The 20,622-nt window shown below is 33.1% G+C and overlaps 2 protein-coding genes across 3 annotated transcripts in view; one reads left to right on the top strand and one right to left on the bottom strand.

Moving 5' to 3' along the window:
* The window catches only part of LOC127716183 (deleted in malignant brain tumors 1 protein-like), a 71,111-nt gene extending 56,318 nt beyond the window's left edge, over positions 1-14,793 (top strand). The window contains exons 5-15 of one of the 2 annotated variants that reach the window (XM_052222308.1): positions 1,678-1,833; positions 2,386-2,497; positions 3,122-3,258; positions 3,991-4,146; positions 4,588-4,729; positions 5,861-5,964; positions 7,371-7,532; positions 8,634-8,736; positions 10,041-10,165; positions 11,586-11,741; positions 13,586-14,793. In XM_052222308.1, coding sequence (XP_052078268.1) covers positions 1,678-1,833; positions 2,386-2,497; positions 3,122-3,258; positions 3,991-4,146; positions 4,588-4,729; positions 5,861-5,964; positions 7,371-7,532; positions 8,634-8,736; positions 10,041-10,165; positions 11,586-11,741; positions 13,586-14,202 — 1,970 coding nt within the window. In that variant the 3' untranslated portion in view covers positions 14,203-14,793. The remainder of the gene's footprint in view (positions 1-1,677; positions 1,834-2,385; positions 2,498-3,121; positions 3,259-3,990; positions 4,147-4,587; positions 4,730-5,860; positions 5,965-7,370; positions 7,533-8,633; positions 8,737-10,040; positions 10,166-11,585; positions 11,742-13,585) is intronic. The other variant, XM_052222309.1, reaches the window with a different exon arrangement.
* A 3,638-nt stretch (positions 14,794-18,431) lies between these two features.
* On the bottom strand, positions 18,432-20,403 carry LOC127716187 (uncharacterized). The gene has a single exon (XM_052222313.1). It carries the CDS (start codon positions 20,359-20,361, stop codon positions 18,469-18,471), a length of 1,893 nt encoding a protein of 630 aa, XP_052078273.1. The 5' UTR covers positions 20,362-20,403; the 3' UTR covers positions 18,432-18,468.
* Positions 20,404-20,622: the final 219 nt, after the last annotated feature.

Raw genomic sequence — 20,622 nt, 5'->3', positions numbered from 1 at the left:
CACCATCGCCTACCTGACAATAACATCCAAAAACTGTGGAACAATATTACAAGAAGACCTTAATAAACTAGCAAGATAGGAGTAACTATGGTACATTACATTTCACCCTGACAAATGCAACACCTTGAGGGTAACAGACAAGAAAACACCAATTCAAACATCATATCATATCCATGGTCACTATTTGGAAGAAGCACAGGCAGCCAAATACCAAGGTCTCACCATTCAAAACAACCTGAAATGGGATCAACACATACAGCAGATAACTGACAAAGCAAATAAAACACTCGGATTTTTGCGGAAAACATCAGCGTTTTATCAACAAAAGTAAAGAGCCAAGCTTATATTGGACTAGTAAGACAACAACTAGAATATGCCTCAACTGTTTGGGACCCAGCCACAAATGAATCTATTTAAAAAATAGAACAGATACAAAGAAGAGCTGCCAGATATGTGAAAAATAAGTACAACCCAACTGCTAGTGTCACAGAGATGATAGATCACCTACAATGGAAATCACTACAACAACGAAGAAAGGAAACCAGACTAGTGATGTTCTATAAAATAGAGAATAATATGGTAGCGATATCTAAAGGAGGGCAACTCACACCACCAATGCGATAAGGGAGACATATACTTTCTAAAGCATACCAGGCACCACACTCACGTATTGATGCACATAAGATGTCATGCTTACCACAGACTATAAAGGACTGGAACGCCTTACCCCTGGGAACATGAATCTGATAGGCTTTTCAGTATAAAATTGATAAAATCTCGAACTTCCCGAGACTTCGCGAGATTAATTGATTTTGGAAGCGTCTGACTGCAAACCCATCGATATTGCTCAATAAATTAACCACATTATTACAAACATTCAACAAATAAAAGTGTTATCTTAAAGTATATATATTTTGTCATATAAATTTACCAGCATAAGTGTGATTAATTTGATGTAAAGTGCTTTATATTGGTTTTTAAAATTCGCAATTACTGAGAATGCCATCGGCGCCATTTTTGTACTACCCCGTTTTCATTCTGAACCCTTCTGTGATGAAATGAATGCGATCATGACAAATTTGAAGTAACAGATTACAAGTGTGATACACTGGCCTCACTCCTTACGTAGTTAGAATGTTATTTATTGATATTATTAGAAACTATTAAGATAATAGCGATTGAGTATTTTACACATGTCCGTTTCCATATCGTGTAATTTATTTACTATGACCCGACGATAAAATCCGCTATTATTAGGTAGTGTCAAGTCCCGTCAATATATATGTTCCTGCTTACCCACAGGCGGAAACACTAGGTGCCTTCAAGGCCCTAGTGTCAAGCCTCTAGCGCCTTGAAGGCTCCTATTGTTTTAGCCAGTTTTTAAAGTTTAAAATTTAAAGTTCACTTGTATAAAGTTATTTCCACTGATCACAGCACATAAATTAATTACTGGAGGTCTTCTCCTGCAAACGGAACTTGTCAAAAACATATATAGCAGAATCTTCAATTTGTTGAAGGAGGCTATTACTAGGTAGAAACAGAAACAGAAACATAATGTCATAAGCCTTATCATTATTGTTACTTTACTTATGTCTATTTGTAATCATTCTATGTACCATGCCCTTTATGGGCCCCATGATTTGATCAATGAAGTACTCGTATTCGTATTTATTTTAGGAGAGAGTGCGACGTCAAATTTAGGTACTAACATAGATACTGGAAGTTACGATGATAGATTTTACATATCGAGTGGACGATACCTGTTTTTGAGGTTTACGTCCGACTCTTCAATCACGTGGTCAGGATTTAAAATACAGTATATTGCTATATCAAGTAAGAAAACGTGTTGTTATGTTTTTCCATATATATTTCTTTAAACTTTCTAATAATTTTCATTGGCTTCCGTTTTAGCTTTGATTTGAACTTCTTTTTCATCTTTATAACTTGTTAGAGGATCTGGAATGGGTTTACAGAATAGAGAATAGTGGGCCTCATCTACAGCAAACGGGATAAAAAAAAAAAGAAAAAAAATTAAAAAAATAAAGAATAGAGAACAATTGGGTGCTAAAATATAAAGATTCGAGAGTAATGGGCCAAAATATAAAGAATAGATAAAAATGACCTATAAAATTAGAGAATACAGAAATGGAGGAACCCCATAGACCCTCTTGTATACTAACAAAAATGTCCAAAATATATTAAATTAAATTCAGTCGAACAGACAGCCAATTTAAAGATATTATACATTTCTACGTTCAAGTTGATCTTGTTGCAAGACTTTTCCTGATTCTTTTGGTCCATGTTGTGATGACCTCATATTCAAATTGTCCATCGCTCACTTCATTTGTTTACTTATGTTAGCATGTTTTATTTCTTTATTTCAAGGCAGTATTATAAAACCAAACTGCGGTGAAACCATAACACTGGATGAAACAGCAGTAAATACTGAAAAACAATATGCTTTAAATACCTTCGATCAGTCAATCACCACTTCGTTGTAAGTTGTTTGTTTTCTTTTATTTCGGGGCCGGGATGGGGATTTTTTCTTTTTTTTTTCATGTTTTAGTCAGTATTGAGGGGGTGGCTTTCAATCTTTTATGCCCAAACAATCAAGTGTGGACATGTTGTAGAGAAAACTTTATGTAAATCTTCTTTTTAGTGCTTCTCAATAGTTTCTAATCCATGTTTAGTTTAAAAGCAAGCCGCCATTTTGAATTCATGAAACTTAACAAGATTTTAAAAATACATTATCAGTATGTATTGATATATTAAATAAAATCTAAAGCGCAAAGTCTAGTGTACACTGTTAATCTTATCATAAAATTGACGTTAGTTTGGAAATGCCATTTGCGATTTTTGAATAGGAATTATGACAATATATGTTTCATATTTGAAAGAATAAGACGGTGGGTATTGTTTTAAGTCAGGATGGTTTTTCCTTCAATTATATAAAGAAAATGGTTTAGATTTAAGATTTTAACTAAGTGTAAGTATACAGAAACGCATTTATATTTCCCCATAGTGACAAAAAGGCTATACATTCTTTAAATAAAAAAGTCGACTTTTTTGTTTATGAAAATAAGATTCGAATACAATGTACAGGTTTTTTTTTTCTTTTTAGTTACACAACCTGCGAATGGACAATAAGCTCCAGTGCAAGTTCCCAGTTCTCCATAAATATAGTATATTCAGACATCGATGATTTTTCATCGTATACTTGTGACCAGACAACGGAATACGGCTTATCAATATGGGCAGGTGTGTATTGTAATTTCATTGGATTAAATGTCTTTTGGTATACACGGAGTGGTCTAAGTAATCCAGTTACATTGATCAATACCTTTCAACACCCAGGTGTATAGTCGAAACCCGCTCATGGCAAGACATGTTTGATTCCAATCTAAGTTGACTAGGACTATATTGCCAATGTTCCTTCCGAACGTAGGTGGTTCTCGTCGGCTTTCTCCATCAATAAAAAATTACCACCATGATGTAGCCAAATACATTGTAGGCTGAAAGTGGCATTTAATAGCATCAATCGAAAAATCAATCGATCAACCAACTATCTTATCAATCAATCGTGTATTTAAATTAGATACAATATTTTTTCTTGACAATTCAACGATAAATTTTTGATATTGCTCTTGATATTACCAGATACACCCCTATTCCCCATTCGTTATGATATCTGATGAATACACCTATCATTATCAGAACGAGGTTGTTATAAAAAGTTCGTATTAGTTGTGGTACACAGGATCTTAGAACGATTAATAATGAAACATTTACAAACATAATTTATCGATATAATAACTATCTTTAATCATTCGATAATCTTCGCGAATGATAATATCTTTCGTCATCCAAAATGACTGCCTTTACGGCGCTCAGTTTTTCTTGTGTGATGAAACTGTAATGGAACTTACATTTCAGTATGCTGGTTATAAAGAACGTTAGTAATGTCTATCAAATCAATGATTTTTCTTCCAGATTCGACAATAACTTATCAGCTGTGTGGATTTTTACCGGATACTCTTGTTTCTGTTTACGCATCTGCTGCACAAACGAACAAAATAAAATTTAGGGCTCCAACTATCAACTACATTGACAGAGGATTCATATTGACATTGAAATACCTTGGAACAAGTAAGCTATTTGATTAAAATATATTCATTTTCTGACCTTCTGACAATATTGAATTTAATTTGCATACATGTGTCGTTATTTAAAGATCTTTTATTTTATATCAAGTTCTTTTCAAATCTAAATTAAAAGCTGATGACAGAATTGCTTCAATTTGTTGAGACTGTCAAGTAAATGATTCAGAAAGGGAAACTAACAAGAAAATATATATTATGTTCAAAGTTAGTTAATTGTTAAAGTATATCTGAAAGCCAATATTGCTATAAGAAGTCAACTGACATTACTTAGAGGTACTCGCTCATTTTCAACAAGCAGAGTAACTTCCTGGTTTACACTGCGTTGAATTACAAACTGTTGTTAATAAAGATATTGACCTGCCCGCTGATTTTATAATGTTGAATTACCAATGTTTTTTTAATATCCAATGATGTCTCTCTGTTCCAGGTACTATTGTCAGTAGTGCTATTCCCACTTTGGCTAGCTCGTCAAGTTTGTGTGGTTCAGAGACAAATCCAACACGTCTCACGGCTGATAATATCACAGTACAGTATGTCACTTCGCCGGGTTATCCAGGCCAGTACGCCAAGTAGGTTTACATAATATAGAATAACGGATTAAAAGTGCAGAATAAAGGGTCAGAAAATTGAGAATATATAAATATAGGCCTAAAATAAAGAAAATAAACAATGGGGTGGTAAAATATAAAGCAGTGAGAAAAATGACCCTGTATATACATGAAGACCGCAATATAACGTAACTAGTTCTTTTGATGATCAGATACGCACACCAATCCTTTTGTAGCTTCTAATGTAATACAAAAAATAATAACGTTTGCCCATTCCTATACACTTCTTTAATTGTACACAATTATAATAACACTATATATTTCGTCAGTGTTTCCGAAACACTTGCCTGAATTTACATTCGCCAGGAACGCTTAAACCCAAAATATTAAGCCAACGATATATTAATATCTCAATACGTGAAGAGCTATATGAACCAAAGTCATCAACAAAAGTTTAATTTGCCTTAGGGAGTTGGAAACTTAGTTCTCAAGGAATTGTTTTATTTATTCATTAGCGGAGAGTTAAAAAGATTATTTTTTATAAATCGTTCAGAACCGTAGCGTTGAACACGAGATGTGGTATGAATGCTAGTGAGGCAACCATTCACAAAGACCACAGAACATTCAGAATAATCATCATGTTGAATGTGGGCAGTATTTGGAAGAAGAACACGAACGTAAACAACTAAAGTCACTGTACGACCTCCAATATTAAGGGGGAAAACATATCGTATAGTAAGCTATGGAAGGCCTGTGATAACAAATTGCGAAATCGATAAAAGGGAAAAATACTTTCTACCTATAATATCACTAACAGAAAATAAAACCATATATGACGGATAGAAACCAATGACAACAACCCGACAACATTCTCCTTGCTTGGCGCAGGTATATGAATAATGTGGAGACATTAAACCAGTTTTCGAGCTCTCAATTTTTAACCGGGACAGTACAAACTTAAAATTATTCCAAAAGGATTTGACTTATTAGGTAGGAACTAAGCACAAATCAATTGAAAAAAATGACAAAAAGTGACAAATTTAAGTACCGATCGTAGAGTACTCTAAGTTACTGAAAACTAGTTCAAAGCCCAATTTCAACAACATGTACTAGTAAACAGACAATAGTTTCAGAGATACCTTTGTTTTTCAGTAATCTTGAATGTTGGTGTATTATCACTGCTGCTACAGAAGGAGTACAGATATTTCCATACCAGATAAACACTGATGGTACTGATACCTTAACAATATATGACGGTAAGAAGGATGTATTTTTGTTTTTATCTTACTTCCTATACGTTTCTAAGAAAATCATTGGTTGAAAGCGACCACGTGGAGACCATGTGAATTTGAAATTGGATTAGTAGGCGTGGTTTATTTTTTGATACACGATTAGAAGTGTTTTACGTCCCTTTATAAAAACAACCCGGCGTCCAGGGAAGATCTGAAACGTTTCACCTGGATAATAGACAGATGAAGAAATTGATGATGAACGATTGAAATAAATGCAGAAAACACATTGTCAATCATTGGAAAAACCATACTCTAATATGGAGCTGAGACTTGAAAAACAACAAAAAAAAATGCTTGAAAAACTTCAAGTCTTCATCAACAACTCTCTGGGGAGCATCCTTAACATCAGATGGTATGAGTCGATATCGAACCAAGATTTGTTGGAAAAGACAAACCAACCCCTAATTGATGAAGAATTAAAAAAAAAGTGGAGATGGATAGGGCACACATAGAGAAAGCCAAATTACAGCATTACAAGGCAACCTTACAGTGGAACTCACAAGGAGAGCGTGGAAGGGGAAGACTAGGATACACATGAAGAAGAAAAAAGGCATGATCTGTAGAGGCTAGAAAAAAACATAACAAGGTGAAGGAATATTGTTAGTGGCCTATGCTCCACCAAGGGGTAACATGATTAAGCAAGGAATATGTTGTAAGATTGGGTATTCGAAGAAGAGCACTTCTGTCCTTGTTTTTTTAATCATGGTCAGTAATTCTGCAATTTCTTCATTATGAAAATACAGAGGTGCTATTTTTTGAAAGACTGAAGACTGAATAACAACAATGATCACCCTACCTTTAATCCTTGCTATATCATAGTTAATGCATTTTAGTCAAATATTTGCTTATCCGACACGGGGAGGGGTTAGGAATGAATAACCTTGACATGGTAATGGATGTACAAAAGTAAGGGATTAAAATGCATATTATGTTAGAAAGCACGCTATTTGTGTGCATGCACAAAAGTTATGTGCGGCCTAGGAATGTGCAATGAATTATCCGTCCTAAATAAATCTCATCCACCCTCTACTCGTGGTCCAACATGTTCTACTACTTTGAAAATCAATCGCTCCGATTACAGTTATATGTATTTCAGTTATATGATTTCAACAGAACAATTTGTTAAACTTTTTCTTTTACCTTTTATTTTATTAATTTTGTTCAATTAAGTTTTCGATTGTTTGCTGGTTGTAATAATACCTGATAAGGATTACTTCACAAGCCATGCAAATAATTTGTAATCTAGTCATTGTTTGTAGCTGATTTTTTTTTATCATTCTTTTTTCTTTTTATTTTGTGTCGATTGACCAGTTCTATATCAACTTTCAAACTGTCATTGAATTAAATTTATTTATTTTTTTAATTTATAGGACCAAACTCAGGTTACGTTACTCTTGCGTCGTATTCAGGGACTTATAGTTCATTATCTTCATCTGTGCTGTCCACTGGAAGTAGCGTCACAATCAAATTCGAAACTGACGGATCAACAACAGATACTGGATTTTCTATTGGTTATTTGGAAAATGCAACAGGTGAGATATGTTCTTTTTTATAGCTTGAAATATCCAGTTTTTGTTTTTGATAGATATCGTAGCAAACTGACAATAAGAATAAGTACAGGTAATATTAAATTGCTGTGGCGTTGAACGACTTGTGTTGAGACAGGGGTACGTCGCAGCACAGTCCACACTAAAAACATAGAATATGCAAATCTGAAATGATGTTCTCATTCTGATAGCAGTTTCTTTTTATTTTCTATCTTCAAGTAAATATACCACACTACACCCTGTAGCATAAGCGCAGTTATATACCCTATACAAACAAGTTCAGATAGGTACTATTGGACGATTCTTCAATCGCGTGTCATTTTCCCACAAAACTTGGAATAGAAACATTGAAGCTAAATTAATCAAAATGTGGAAGTTATCTAACTTGCATACGAATGCAATTTTGGATGATTCGTCTAACTTATAACCAACCAAGCGGGTCATTTTAATAGTAAATCTATTTTCGCAAGACATGAACATTGAAAGTGATTCAAACAAAAATGGCCTAAAAGTTAAAAGTCGATCTTAGGATAAACTGCCATAAAACATGATCGAGAATGGAAAACAAAATTTTATAGGTATTTTAACGGTAGCTTTAAATTCGTCAGTATATGCTCTCATTATTTATTCCTTCAACAGATCGAATTGCAACCTAACTTATGTGCGCACATATTACAAGAAGACGACCCAGTAAAATTGTGAAGTCAATTGAGTTCAAGACCGGATCATTGTTACTAATACCGTTTTTGTTTTTGACAATATTATTGAGAGAGAGTAAAGGTTAAAGAAACAGACGAAAATATGCCAGCATGTCGGAATTAGCTTCTCCTCCTTGTCATTGGACATATGTAAAATATGAAAACAAGACGTTATAAATTTCATGCGTCCGAAGCGTTTTTCTGAGATAACCTTCACCCGGAACGTCCAAAGCCGAATAATTGAAAGCCAAGAATGTATGTGAGTTTGCTCACGAAAGGTTGTTTATTTTTTCTATTTTTTGTGTTAGTGTATGTGTGTATTGTACTAACTTCTACCACATGTCTTCATTTATCAATATCCAGAGTATTATGTTTATTCATTCAACAGTTGTTCCAACTTGTGTACCAACTGGTTCTGTATTTTTGAATGCTACCAGTAATGAACAAAGTTTACAGTCACATGCAGGTTATGGATCTTCTTCTTACTCGAAGTAAGTTATACCAGTATTCAGTGTTATCTTTAAATAATTTAATTCTGGATGTAACGCGTATTCTGATTGGTTGAAAGTGTTTTGCCTATCAGCTCATAGATATAATTTTGCCATGTGACCATGACGTCATCAACGTTTTTTCATGATTTACTCCGGCTTGAAGTGGAATTTTGAATTAAATTATAAGGAATGACTACGCGGGTCATTTTTGATGTTATTTCTTCATAGACAGAAAAGTATTACAGTCATTCCTTAAATGTCGTTTGCAAAAACGATTATCTAGGGAGAATTTTATTTTGCAACACCGGCTTATGGTACAGTTATATATTACATGCAATTTGTGAAAAGACGTAAACAAAATTTTATAGATATAGGATCAAACTGACCTTTTCAGATCAAAATTGATTTACTAGTGCTTGTGACGTAACCTTTGATATACACTGCGATTATTGGTTTTCCCATAATGCCAGATTGTAAAACGCTTCGACGAATTCAAATAACATAAAAAGAGAAATAAGATATCAATGGGGCAATACGCAAAATAACAAAAGTTGGAGAACGTTTAACAACACCATGGCCGAAAAGTAATGAAATAGTTCACAAAAACTAAGAGTTGACCAACAAAGACTTTGACAAATGTATGGATAAACATAGGTATCTAGAATGGTCAGAAAGTAATGGTCCATAAGTGGATAAGATGTAAAAACTCATCAAAGATACCAGGGCCTTTTGTCATAACACTTTAATCAGTACTCGCAGTACACACATTGTGCTCGAAACAAATCCAGCATTTTGATTGGTTGAATTCTGAGTCTGAGAACGATAATCGTACTCCATGTTTTTTATGACCGCAAGGCCCGGTCTAACTTACTTGGAGAAAAAAATACTACAAGTAGTATACTATGAAATCGTGAATGAAATAATTATGTCCACGTTTAGTTATGATATGTGAGTGCAAAATACCGGTGGTTAGCGTTTTGGTTGAAAGAAAATATCAACAGTTGGCAAAACACTACTGGGGAAGCATCGCGACCCCAACATGTGCTGGAGATTAACACATGTGTTCCAGAAAGGCATACAGATCCTGCTCCACATTTGGCACCGTTGTGTTTATTAATCATATAGACTAACGAAAGAACAAATTCGATAAAAATTATCCTAATCTGTTGCACATTTATGAAGCGTGATATAAAAAATAATATTTTATAATAAAAGAGTGTATTTAATTAAATTTAACGTTCTTTAACAATTATGCATAGTCCAACAACACATGTTTTAGTAATCATTCTTTTATATCATTACAGTTATTTAGATTCCTATTGGCTGATTGATACAGGACCACCTCCAAACACAATTAACATCAAGTTCACTTCATTTAACATAGAATCCGCCACTTCCTGCCAATATGATTATGTCAAAGTATATGCAGGTAAGTGTAAACATAAGTTAATTTTAAAATCATAAAAAAGTTTAAGTCTTGGTCACTACAATACTTCATTTTTAACAGGATTATTCACTAAAATTGAAAACATAATGGCTTCGGAGTTTTTAAATGGCTTTCACAAGCGGTTACAATTTAATAACAATGATCCAAGTAGGAATTTCACATACAAAAACATAGTTTTTGTTTTATTTCGTTTATTCTGTCTGGTTTCCTTATTTAGATATGGAGGTTTGGTGATCTTAAATGTGAATATAATGGGTGCCACATTTAAGTAGGTTATGCTTATAAATGTATTGATAGAGGATCTAAGATCACGACCGGTTTTTGAAAATCTGATACAAGAAATTAAACAAAACCGAAAAAAATCCTAAGTCTAATTAAAACTGCCGATACCATGACCAAAATAAAAATAATTTTATTTTGGTCATGGTATCGGCAGTTTTAATTAGACTTCAGATTTTTTTCGTTTTTGTTTACTTTCTTGTATCAGATTTTCATGCTGTTTAATCCTTATTTCCTTGAATAACAGTTCCCATAATGTATTGACGGTTCGTGATGGAGATTTTTTTTTCTCAGCGAAGTAACCATATTTTTTTTTCATTGCTTGATATATTCTGCCACAAAGTTAGTTACCATTATGAAGTTATAATTCAAGCTTTACATTACAGTAACATAGTTTTGGAAAGACGTGATTTAATAAATAAATTCAACAAACGAAAACATTACACAAACACAATCTACGTAACTCTATAACCAAGTAACTTAATAGGACCCAATTTGTAATTGAGATTGTCTTGATAAACCATGCAATCGTTTTGGTTGTTATCTAATTCTTTCATATTTCCAATTTACGTGGGAGCTCTTGAGTTTAAGGTTACGCCCACTAATTAATCAACACTATTTTTACATTGTTCGTATATTTTATGTTAACCGACGACAATGTTTTAGACAAAAATGCAAATTGTCGGTAGTTGACATAATTTATTGTCTATATAGATAATATGATATAAATATGTAAATATAGATAAGTATCAAATGATATACATTTGGAATAATCATAGATATTTGATATTTTATAAGTATTTACTTACTAGAAATCAAAGTTTTCATTGCGCAAAGTGCAGCTATATGACGTAAATTGATCTCACATGAAATGACAGCCGTTTATTTCAACAGACAATTTCTGTAGATGATTGTGTTGTTAATGTTGACATTATCATCCAAAATGTTTATTACGTTTACTTCGTATTCTTAAACATCAAACGAAATGAAAGCAAGTGACGATCATGTTTAAAAAAGCGCTGCCGCGATTCGTGTATAATGTGACGGTCGTCAGCTTTCAATTCGTATAAATTATACAAAAAGTTTTGAATTCTATCATAACATTTTGCATATTTTTGACTAGGCGCATGTGTTGATGAAGATAATAGAATACAGTTTCTTTGTGGAGAAAAGACATATCTGTATTTTAGCAGTACTCAAGGAAGATACATATTAATTCATTTCCATACAGATTATTCTGTGACTCATAGTGGTTGGGAACTAGAATATTACACGTCAGGTAATACATTTTTATGTACGGTTACCTTATGACTGATGATAAATGGCATTGGCGAATAGAAAAGGGGAGTCAAAATGTATTGAACAAGTACTTATATCATCAAAAAGTTGAAATCGGAGAAAATTAGTTTATTACTTCTACTTTTTTTCAGGTTTCTCCATTCCCTTTTTCGTTTACATTATTTTTTATATATTTTCCCGTTGACTTATTTTTTCAATGAATTTCAGATTAAATAATTACAAAATAATGAAAGTTTTCAAACTTTTGTAGCAAATATAAAGCTTCGCATTGTACCGTGATAATTTTCAATTTCTTCATTGAAAGGTAACAAACGGTTGTGCGTTGAATTAACGTTTCGAGTTGTTATCAACAATTTTGGGTTGATGTCTCCCGCTTAGCCTTAGCATGGTATATAAGACCCCGATTCCTAAGTTAAGAGTTTTAATAGAGCAATATTGACTGAGACCGAAGCCCGAGTATAGATAATATATTTTTGTCTATAATAAACTTCAGATACTTAAAGCTATCCGTGCGTCATTACATAATAAACCAAGCATGTGAGAATGTAGGTTAATGATATATATATGTAATACATTAACCAATATGCATTCGCCATTAATGAAATATCATATGTTCTTTAAGCCCGAATAATGTCGTTTTTGTAAGTTAATCTACTATATACTTTACTTGATAAAAGGATTAAATTTGGACTTTTCACTTGAAATTTCAACATCTACGTACACCGTATATCATATTTGTTTTTCGTTCGGTAATTTGTACATAAATCAGGACGTTAGTTTTCTCGTTTGAATTGTTTTACATTTGTCATTTCGGGGCCTTTTATAGCTGATTAAGCGATTTTGATTTTACTCATTGTTGAAGGCTGTATGATGACCTATAGTTGTTAATTTCTGTGTCATTTCTTCATTTCTGTGTCATTTCTGTGTCATTTGGTCTTTTCTGGAGATTTGTATCATTGGCAATCATACCACATCTTTTTTTTCTAACTAAAACAAAGTATATTCTATGTTCCTGTGGAATTTCAACCAAAGATCAAAAACGTAATCATCATCTGTCTTGCATGGGGTGTGTATTCCTCAGTCTTCGGTTTATATTAAGATTTATGTAGACTGTTGTTTGTATTATTTCGTTGTTTTTGTCATGATTTTGTTGATACCTCTTCGACTTATGAGTTTTGTATATCCCTTTGATATCTTTCACCTCTTTTGTTTTAAAGCCTGGTGTCTATGAAGAGTTTTACCATATATATAGTATGTAATCAAAACATGTGATTTACCTTTAAATAATGATAATTCGACATACGTCTCGTTTTATTCTATTCTCTTGTGCACGTCTCGTTTTTATTCCATTTTCTTGTTCACGTCTCGTTTTATTCCATTCTCTTGTGTACGTCTCGTTTTATTCCATTTTCTTGTGCAGGTCTCGTTTTATTCCATTCTTTTGTGCACGTCTCGTTTTATTCTATCTATTATGCACGTCTCGTTTTATTCCATTGTCTTGTGCACTTGTCGTTTTATTACATTCTCTTTTGCTTTAATGTTATATGGGCTCCCTTTCAATATTTTTTTAAAAGCTACATTTTTAGTCATTGCAAATAGTTGACAAACACAAACATTAACCAAATAGGTGAAAATAAGAAAAAAAATCTAAAATATCGGTTTGTGTACTTTACAGCTAGGCATGAATTGAAAATAAGATGTACCATCATGATGTTGTCGGTTCACATTTAAATTTGTTATTGCTTAAAAAATATTTTGAAGCACAATATAACTATTTATGTACAAAATTACCAAACAATTACTCAGCGTTTTGCGTACTTTCAGATGTGCAGACGGAACAAGATTCATCTGAGGGTAGCAATGGTTGGAAAATTGGTCTAGGTGTTGGTATTTTTATTCTCATTATTTTCTTCGGTGGTTGTTGTAAACAGAAAACCAGTACTAAACCAACGAAGACTTTTCCAACAACTACGCATTTTCAGCAGCAACCACCTGAAAGGAAAACATTCCCAAGTCAAATTGTCATAACAGCACGGCAACCAAAAATCAAACCAGAATATATAATCGACACATGGAAGCGCCAACAAAAGAGAAACCTCCTTCAAAAAGCCATAGATGCACGTCAAGTGAAGGGAACAGACAATGTATCTAACGGATCTGAAACGAAAAACACATCAAAATCTGAATCTAAAATTTCAAATCCTTACAAAAATCTACCTCCATTACAGCACCATATAGAGCAAAGAAGTCCACCTCCAGATTACAGTGAATTCGAAGAAAAACAAAAGGAGGATTGTGTAGCTCCACCAACAAATACTGATCAAATAGTCAATCAAAATCAGGACAAAACATATAAAAGTGACCCGTCCCTACTACAGATTGATCCAAATAATGTCCCACCTCCTTTTGAATATATCATGCCACCTCAGCTAATGTCATGATGACTTTGTTTCAATTAGTGTAACCTTTTAAAATTTTCTAGCAATCGAAGGTGATATTTTAGAAAAAAATGGTTTTCAGAAAGCTTATAAAACTTTATCATGTAGTTAGTCACATTTAATCAGAGGATAGCATTTGAAGACTTTATGAAAAAATAATCCGTAATCATTGTTAAATGAGATAATTGGTGCACTCAATAGCAGTTTGGTTTTGTTTTCGCCCAAACAATCAAAAAACCTTTACTTCATCTTTGTAATTTACGTCATTGAATATATGTTTTGACAATCATATTTGATTAAATAATCACAAAGTTGGGGAAAGTTGTTGGGTATTAAAAGGTCTAACGCGATCCCCAATATTGTGGTATCAGAATTTTCTACAAATGAACATATGCAAAATGTGTTTTGTAAATACAAATCATTCAAGCTTACAATCCTGCAGCTCTTTTCACAAAAAAATTCTTAAGAGTAAAAATACTCGTAAGTCATACACATTTCAGTATAACTTTAAGATTTTTTGTGAAAAGAGTCGCTGAGCTTACACGTTAATGAATTAAGACTGAAATAAAACTTAATAAATCTGGTGCATTTGAAGTGCTTTTCTGGATTTTGTTTTCATCGGGAATGCTCAAATTAAGATATTTGAAAATCTAAAATATATAGATACATCAGTATGTGGAGTGAAATATGACTAAAAGGGACCTTAAAAGGGTAGTCTTTAAATAAAGCATTTTAAATTTGATAAGTACCGGAGGACAGACTACTCAGCTTGTGTTACCCTTGGAGACTACACCCACCAACAACTGTGCCCACCAATCAGTGCTGGCAAATGAACATAAAAAGTTATAAAAAATTTTAAGATGAGGTGTCTCAACATTCTAAAAACGTGTATACTCTCTTCAGTTTAAAGACTGATTGATTATAATAAAAAAAAAAAGATGTGGTATGATTGCCAATGAGACAACTATCCACTAAAGTTCAAATAAAATGGATGTAAGCAATTATAGGCAACCGTACGGCCTTAAACAATGAGAAAAACCCATACCGTATAGTCGGCCAGAAAAGGCCCCGACATGAAAAATATGGAACAATTTCTGGATTTGCTTGTTAAACAACATAATAACATGAAATTGCTAATATTTCATATATTTTCTAAAAGAAAAAAAGTTTTCAATTCATTAAAAGGCGGTCTTTTAATGCTTACATACTGTTACAAAGGCGATTATATTCTACCGGCACAGGCCCCTGGAACGCAAATTAGTATCAAATGACAAAATCAAAAGATCAAGCAAATCAAACGATTTGTAAACAACTGTCATATTCCTGACTTGGTACATGCATTTCATTATGTAGAAAATTGTGGATTAAACCTGGTTTTATAGCTAGCTAAACCTCTCACTTGTATGACCGTCTAATTTTATTGACAACAATGTGTGAACAAAACAAAAAAGGTAAAAATGTCAAAAATAGTGGTACAGCAGTCAACATTGGGTTATAATCTTACTCACTGTAAAAACAAACAAATATGTCAAACAAAATGGCATAAAAACAAAGCTCATAAGTAAAAATGAAAGACAAGACTACAAAAAATGACCACAGCACAATAACAAAATAACACAATGGCGGGATGTATAAGTACCGAGCCACGCCAAAAGGATTTTTACCAAAAATGGACTAAACAGTAAAGGTCAATAATTTACAAAGACAAATAAAAGAACACTGCAACACATAATTAAGATGATAAACAACGTCAGTATCTATAATCTAAACTTCAAGACCATCATGTATTATTTGTGAAGTTGGTACGGAATATTTACCAACAGGTCTTGGTATCTTCCGTTGAACTTGTTTTAGAAAAAGGACGAGACGTTCTTTGACATAACCCTTGTTCATCAACTTTCTGCTCAGACACTGGTGATGTTTTATAAAGTCTGAGACGCACTGCAAACTATTTAGTACCGAATGAGTTAGGAAATGTATATCCCATGTGCAGGTGAAGTTGGTATATTGCTACTAAGGTTGGGGGAATTGATCATTTCAAAATTAAAATCATCTCGTTTGTCATAGTTTGTGGTAATGAGACGACCGCTTATGTCAAATTCGAGTTATAAGTCTAAAAATTAGGCGGAGGAAGCACTGTCTGTTGTTTCTTTAACTTCTAGTTCTGGAGGATATATTAATGGAACCCAATCAGAAAGGTTTAGATTGTTAATAGAAAAAACATCATCAATATATCTGAATGTAAAATTAAAGGATCTGGCCTTTTTGATCTTCTTGTTTTTGACAAGTGTCTGAAGGAATTCCAACTCATATGCAAATAAGAAGAGTGCGGCAAAGAGAGGTGCACAGTTCGTTCCCATAAGAATGCCGACAATTTGTTGAAAAAGTCTACCTCCATATTCAACAAATATGTTGTCAATTAGAAACTCCAGCATACTGATCACTAATTGTTCCTCTGTGTAGCATTTTTTACCTTTCTGTTTTACTGTTAACAAAATTAAACATCCACATATGGTTAATACGACTACGTGAGTAAACAATTTCATAGTATTTCTGAAGACCCTCTTTCACTTCAGACAGAATGTTAGCCAATCTTATAGACAATTCCTTTGTAGAATATGCCGATGAACCGGCAATCGACTGCAACTTAGGTGTGGAATGGAGAACATGATTCATTTATTAGTTGTCTTTGACTTTAAATTTGAAATATCTTTAAGTAACTGCTAATAATGTTAAGATTGTATTTGTGCATCGTGCCAATCTGATGAGTCAGGTCATTTCCAACTGAATTGTTCAGTTTGTTCTTATGTTATGTTCCAACATCACTATCCCCTGTTATTGGGAGTGTTGAGGGCTTACAAACTTCTTAAACTCTGCCACTTTGTTTCTGTCTGTGCCGAAGCAGGAGCCTGTTATTCAGTGGTTATCCTTGGTTGTTGTTAAATAAGATAGGCCGTTTAATTTTGTCGTTTTAATATTTTTACATTTGGTCATGTCGGGGAACTTTAAAAGCTTACAATATAGTATGCGATTTGCTCACTGTTGAAGGCCAACATATAGTTGCTCACTTCGACACTTATTTGATCTGTTGTGGATGATTGTCTTACTGGCAAGTTTTCCACATCTTGGTTTAATATTTGCATTTTTAAGGACTCGTTGTGTCATATACATGTTTTTCATAAAGCAGTTGTGTATTAATGGATTTTAATTAAATGGTTTTGAGTGTGTGTTCCAAATTAAGTCAAATCCAGAAAATCACTTCGAAAACCCTTAATTTATATTTTGATAGTTTAATATGCTAGCACTGGTTCGATCCCGCTTCTGATGAAACTAAGGCTCCAAAATCCTTTGGCAAATTTGACCTGATATCATTTATCAATTTAAAAAAAAAATTTTGTCCTTTTTGTAATAAAACTTTTCATATACTGTGAAATCATTATTATTCGTTGGATACCAATTTTCGTGGGTTTCGTTGGTACATGTGAACCACGAATTACAATTTTCAAAGAAATACAAATTTATATCAGGTTGTATGCAGACTTTGACAAAACCACGAAATCACGTATCCACGAAAAGGCAAGTTTTCCGCAATCCAAGAAAATTGGTACCCACGAAAATAAATGAAACCACAGTATTAGAACGACAGTTCAAAGTAAGAAAATCGCCAGTATTTGTAATATTATGTTGTCTTAATACTTTTTGTTGGTTAGAAAATTTTGTGTTAATGGCAGATCTTTGATTGTTTCTGTTTGATATTTGAAATCCTTATCTTGTTTTTAATGGATCAATGATTAACCAATGCCCCTTTAGTATCTTCTCTGTCTTTTTGTCATATAGAGTTTGACTTGGTACAGGCATTTCCTTATGTAGAAAATGGTGGATTAAACCTGGTTTTATAGCTAGCTAGGATTTAGCTATAAATATTAAGGGCTTGATAAAGACATATTGTGTAAATCCTCGTATATTGTTAAAAACTGTTCATACCCCTCCAAGTGCTTTTTGCCAATTTTAAGTTTAAATCATTATCTACTTTACTCGAGCGCATAGGAAAATAGTTATTTTGTTTATAACATCATTCGCTTGGAAACAACATCCCGTATTATGGGACACAAATTAAAGAATAATATTGATTAAAAATCCAACTGATGAAATTTTTAATACTGGAATTCACATCAAACAAATAGATATGAGTAACGTTTACAATCATGAAAGGGGAAAAACATGAAGTATGTAGTATCATAAGTTAATTATACATTAGCTCTGGTACATTCAGCTTATCGATGACAATCTCCAAAACGCACTATTGTCATCTGGATCTGCGTATAATCTTATAGATCGTTTAAATGCTTGTCTCGCTGATGGTATATCACCTACTAACTGATAAGCTATTCCTAGGATGTTGTATGATATAGCCTCTTGATAGGAACATGCTATAAAATACTTTTCTCCTATAGTAACTTGTAAATCTCGGAGAGAATTACGGCATTTTTTGGAATCGTTTAGATGATAATGGCATAGAAATGGAAGAACATGCGTAAATACTACTGGCGGTATTATACACGGAGTAGTTTTTTCTACCTTTCTTAATTCTTCCGGTATCAACATAGAATTTGCAAGAAACACCACTTGATCTAATAGCAGATATTTAAACAAAAGAACCACAGGCATCTGCCGAAACAAATACAAACTGAATAAATCATAATGAATATGCAACAAATTCATGAACGGGTAAAGTTTTTCCGATGAACATTTTAGTAGAGAATATTGAAGAAGGTCAATGGCTTTTGTGTGCTGTTCTGTATGATAGAAAAACGAAGCTAACTTCAGCCATCCAGTAATAGCATTATGGCGTATGTTTCGTAGCAAAGAACTTATACAGGTATTGTATTGTGTATATGTATATTTATTACCAGAAACATCCTTAAATCCTTGTAATTTGTCAAGCAAGCAACACTTCTTTGAAATATAGTACAAGTAAAGTTGTTTTATTTTGGAATTCTTTGTAGATAATACTATGTGTATAACTTTTTTCAACAAAAAATTACAGGACGAAGATTGAATATCCGCAAAAATCATTTTTGAAAATAATAATTGTTTAAGATTATTGACATATAAATTAATTTGCCCTTTTTTAATGCAGAATGCTAATTCATGGAAGTTAGGGATTTGTTTTGAAAATGCGATACAATGCCAACCATAATTATTCAAAACATTCAGCTTATTTAAGAGAATTTTCTGTGCGTTTCCTTTAATCTTATTCTCAAATAAGTTATTGTCAGGAATAAAGTAATGGGGACAGACTAAGTATTCAACACAGTATATTAGTCTCCTTAAACATCTCATAAAATTTTTTATTAAGTTTTCGGGTCTCCAAATTGCAATTGAAACTTCCTCCGAAATCCAAAAAAGAATTGTTTTTATGAAATATGAGCAAAGTAAATCTTTACAATCTATGTCAATATCTATTACATCTTTGAGAAGAATTTTCATAAGAGCATAGCAAAGTAATTGTGCATGTGTAAATGTAATGATTAGAAGTTTTTCTCCAACGGAAAACGATATTCGCCATTCTAAATCTTCTTTAATAGATCCTTTAACACCTATTGGTACAAAGAGAACGCCATGTCTAAGAATAGATTGTTTAACATCGTACCCTGGCCATGCGGTATGTGATCGTGTCATCCATTGTTTTGCCTGTGTTGTCCACAACTTACTATGTAAGCAGTATGCAATATCATATTCCCCATTTTTGTCTGACATGCAAGGACCGTGGATGAACGGAGTGCGCTTGTGCAATATACGTTCTTTTAATCTTATGTTTGAAAAGTACAAATAACCTTCATTCATCTCGCATAATCTAAAGACGCTATGATCATTGCTATGTACTAGACGTAAATGAGTGAAGCCTGGGTGTGTGTCTCCTGTCGCCATTGTAAAATACGTTTTAGCAGGATTAAAATAAGTGTTTGTGCTTTCACAAACCTCAGCACATTTGCTAACATACATAATATCTATATCACTTCCTCGCATCTCCAGTCCCTCGCCAAAGCTGCCACTGGTTATTTTTGTCAAATAATCTTGACTCGATAAATTGTCTCTAATAGAGTTCATCATTCTGATAGTTTTTACATGCCCTTCTGTTCCAACAATATTCTGACACATATATTGATATAGATATATTGATGCATCATGTGTCGCTGGTTCTGAAATAAAACTTAATTTATTGATATGTATTATAAGACTTACACTTGCCATGGCGTTGTTATTTGTTTTCGTCTTATAAGGCAGCAACCATTTAACTTCAAGGAGGGGGAGGGGTAATGTTTTTTGTCTGAGTCAGAGCTCGAACATTTGTTTTTACTTTTTCGACGCTATCAATCAAATTATTTGTTTCAAGTTTAACACTATAAGGTATGGGGAAAA

The sequence above is a fragment of the Mytilus californianus genome, unplaced genomic scaffold (genome assembly GCF_021869535.1).
Source record: "Mytilus californianus isolate M0D057914Y unplaced genomic scaffold, xbMytCali1.0.p SCAF_9, whole genome shotgun sequence".
Taxonomy (NCBI): Eukaryota; Metazoa; Mollusca; class Bivalvia; order Mytilida; family Mytilidae; genus Mytilus; species Mytilus californianus.
The sequence above is the reverse complement of the archived record's forward strand: the minus strand, read 5'-3'. Positions and strand labels throughout refer to the sequence as shown.

Coding starts and splice junctions, on each gene's coding strand:
- LOC127716187 (XM_052222313.1), bottom strand. CDS start 20,361: ATGTGTCAGAATATTGTTGGAACAGAAGGGCATGTAAAAACTATCAGA.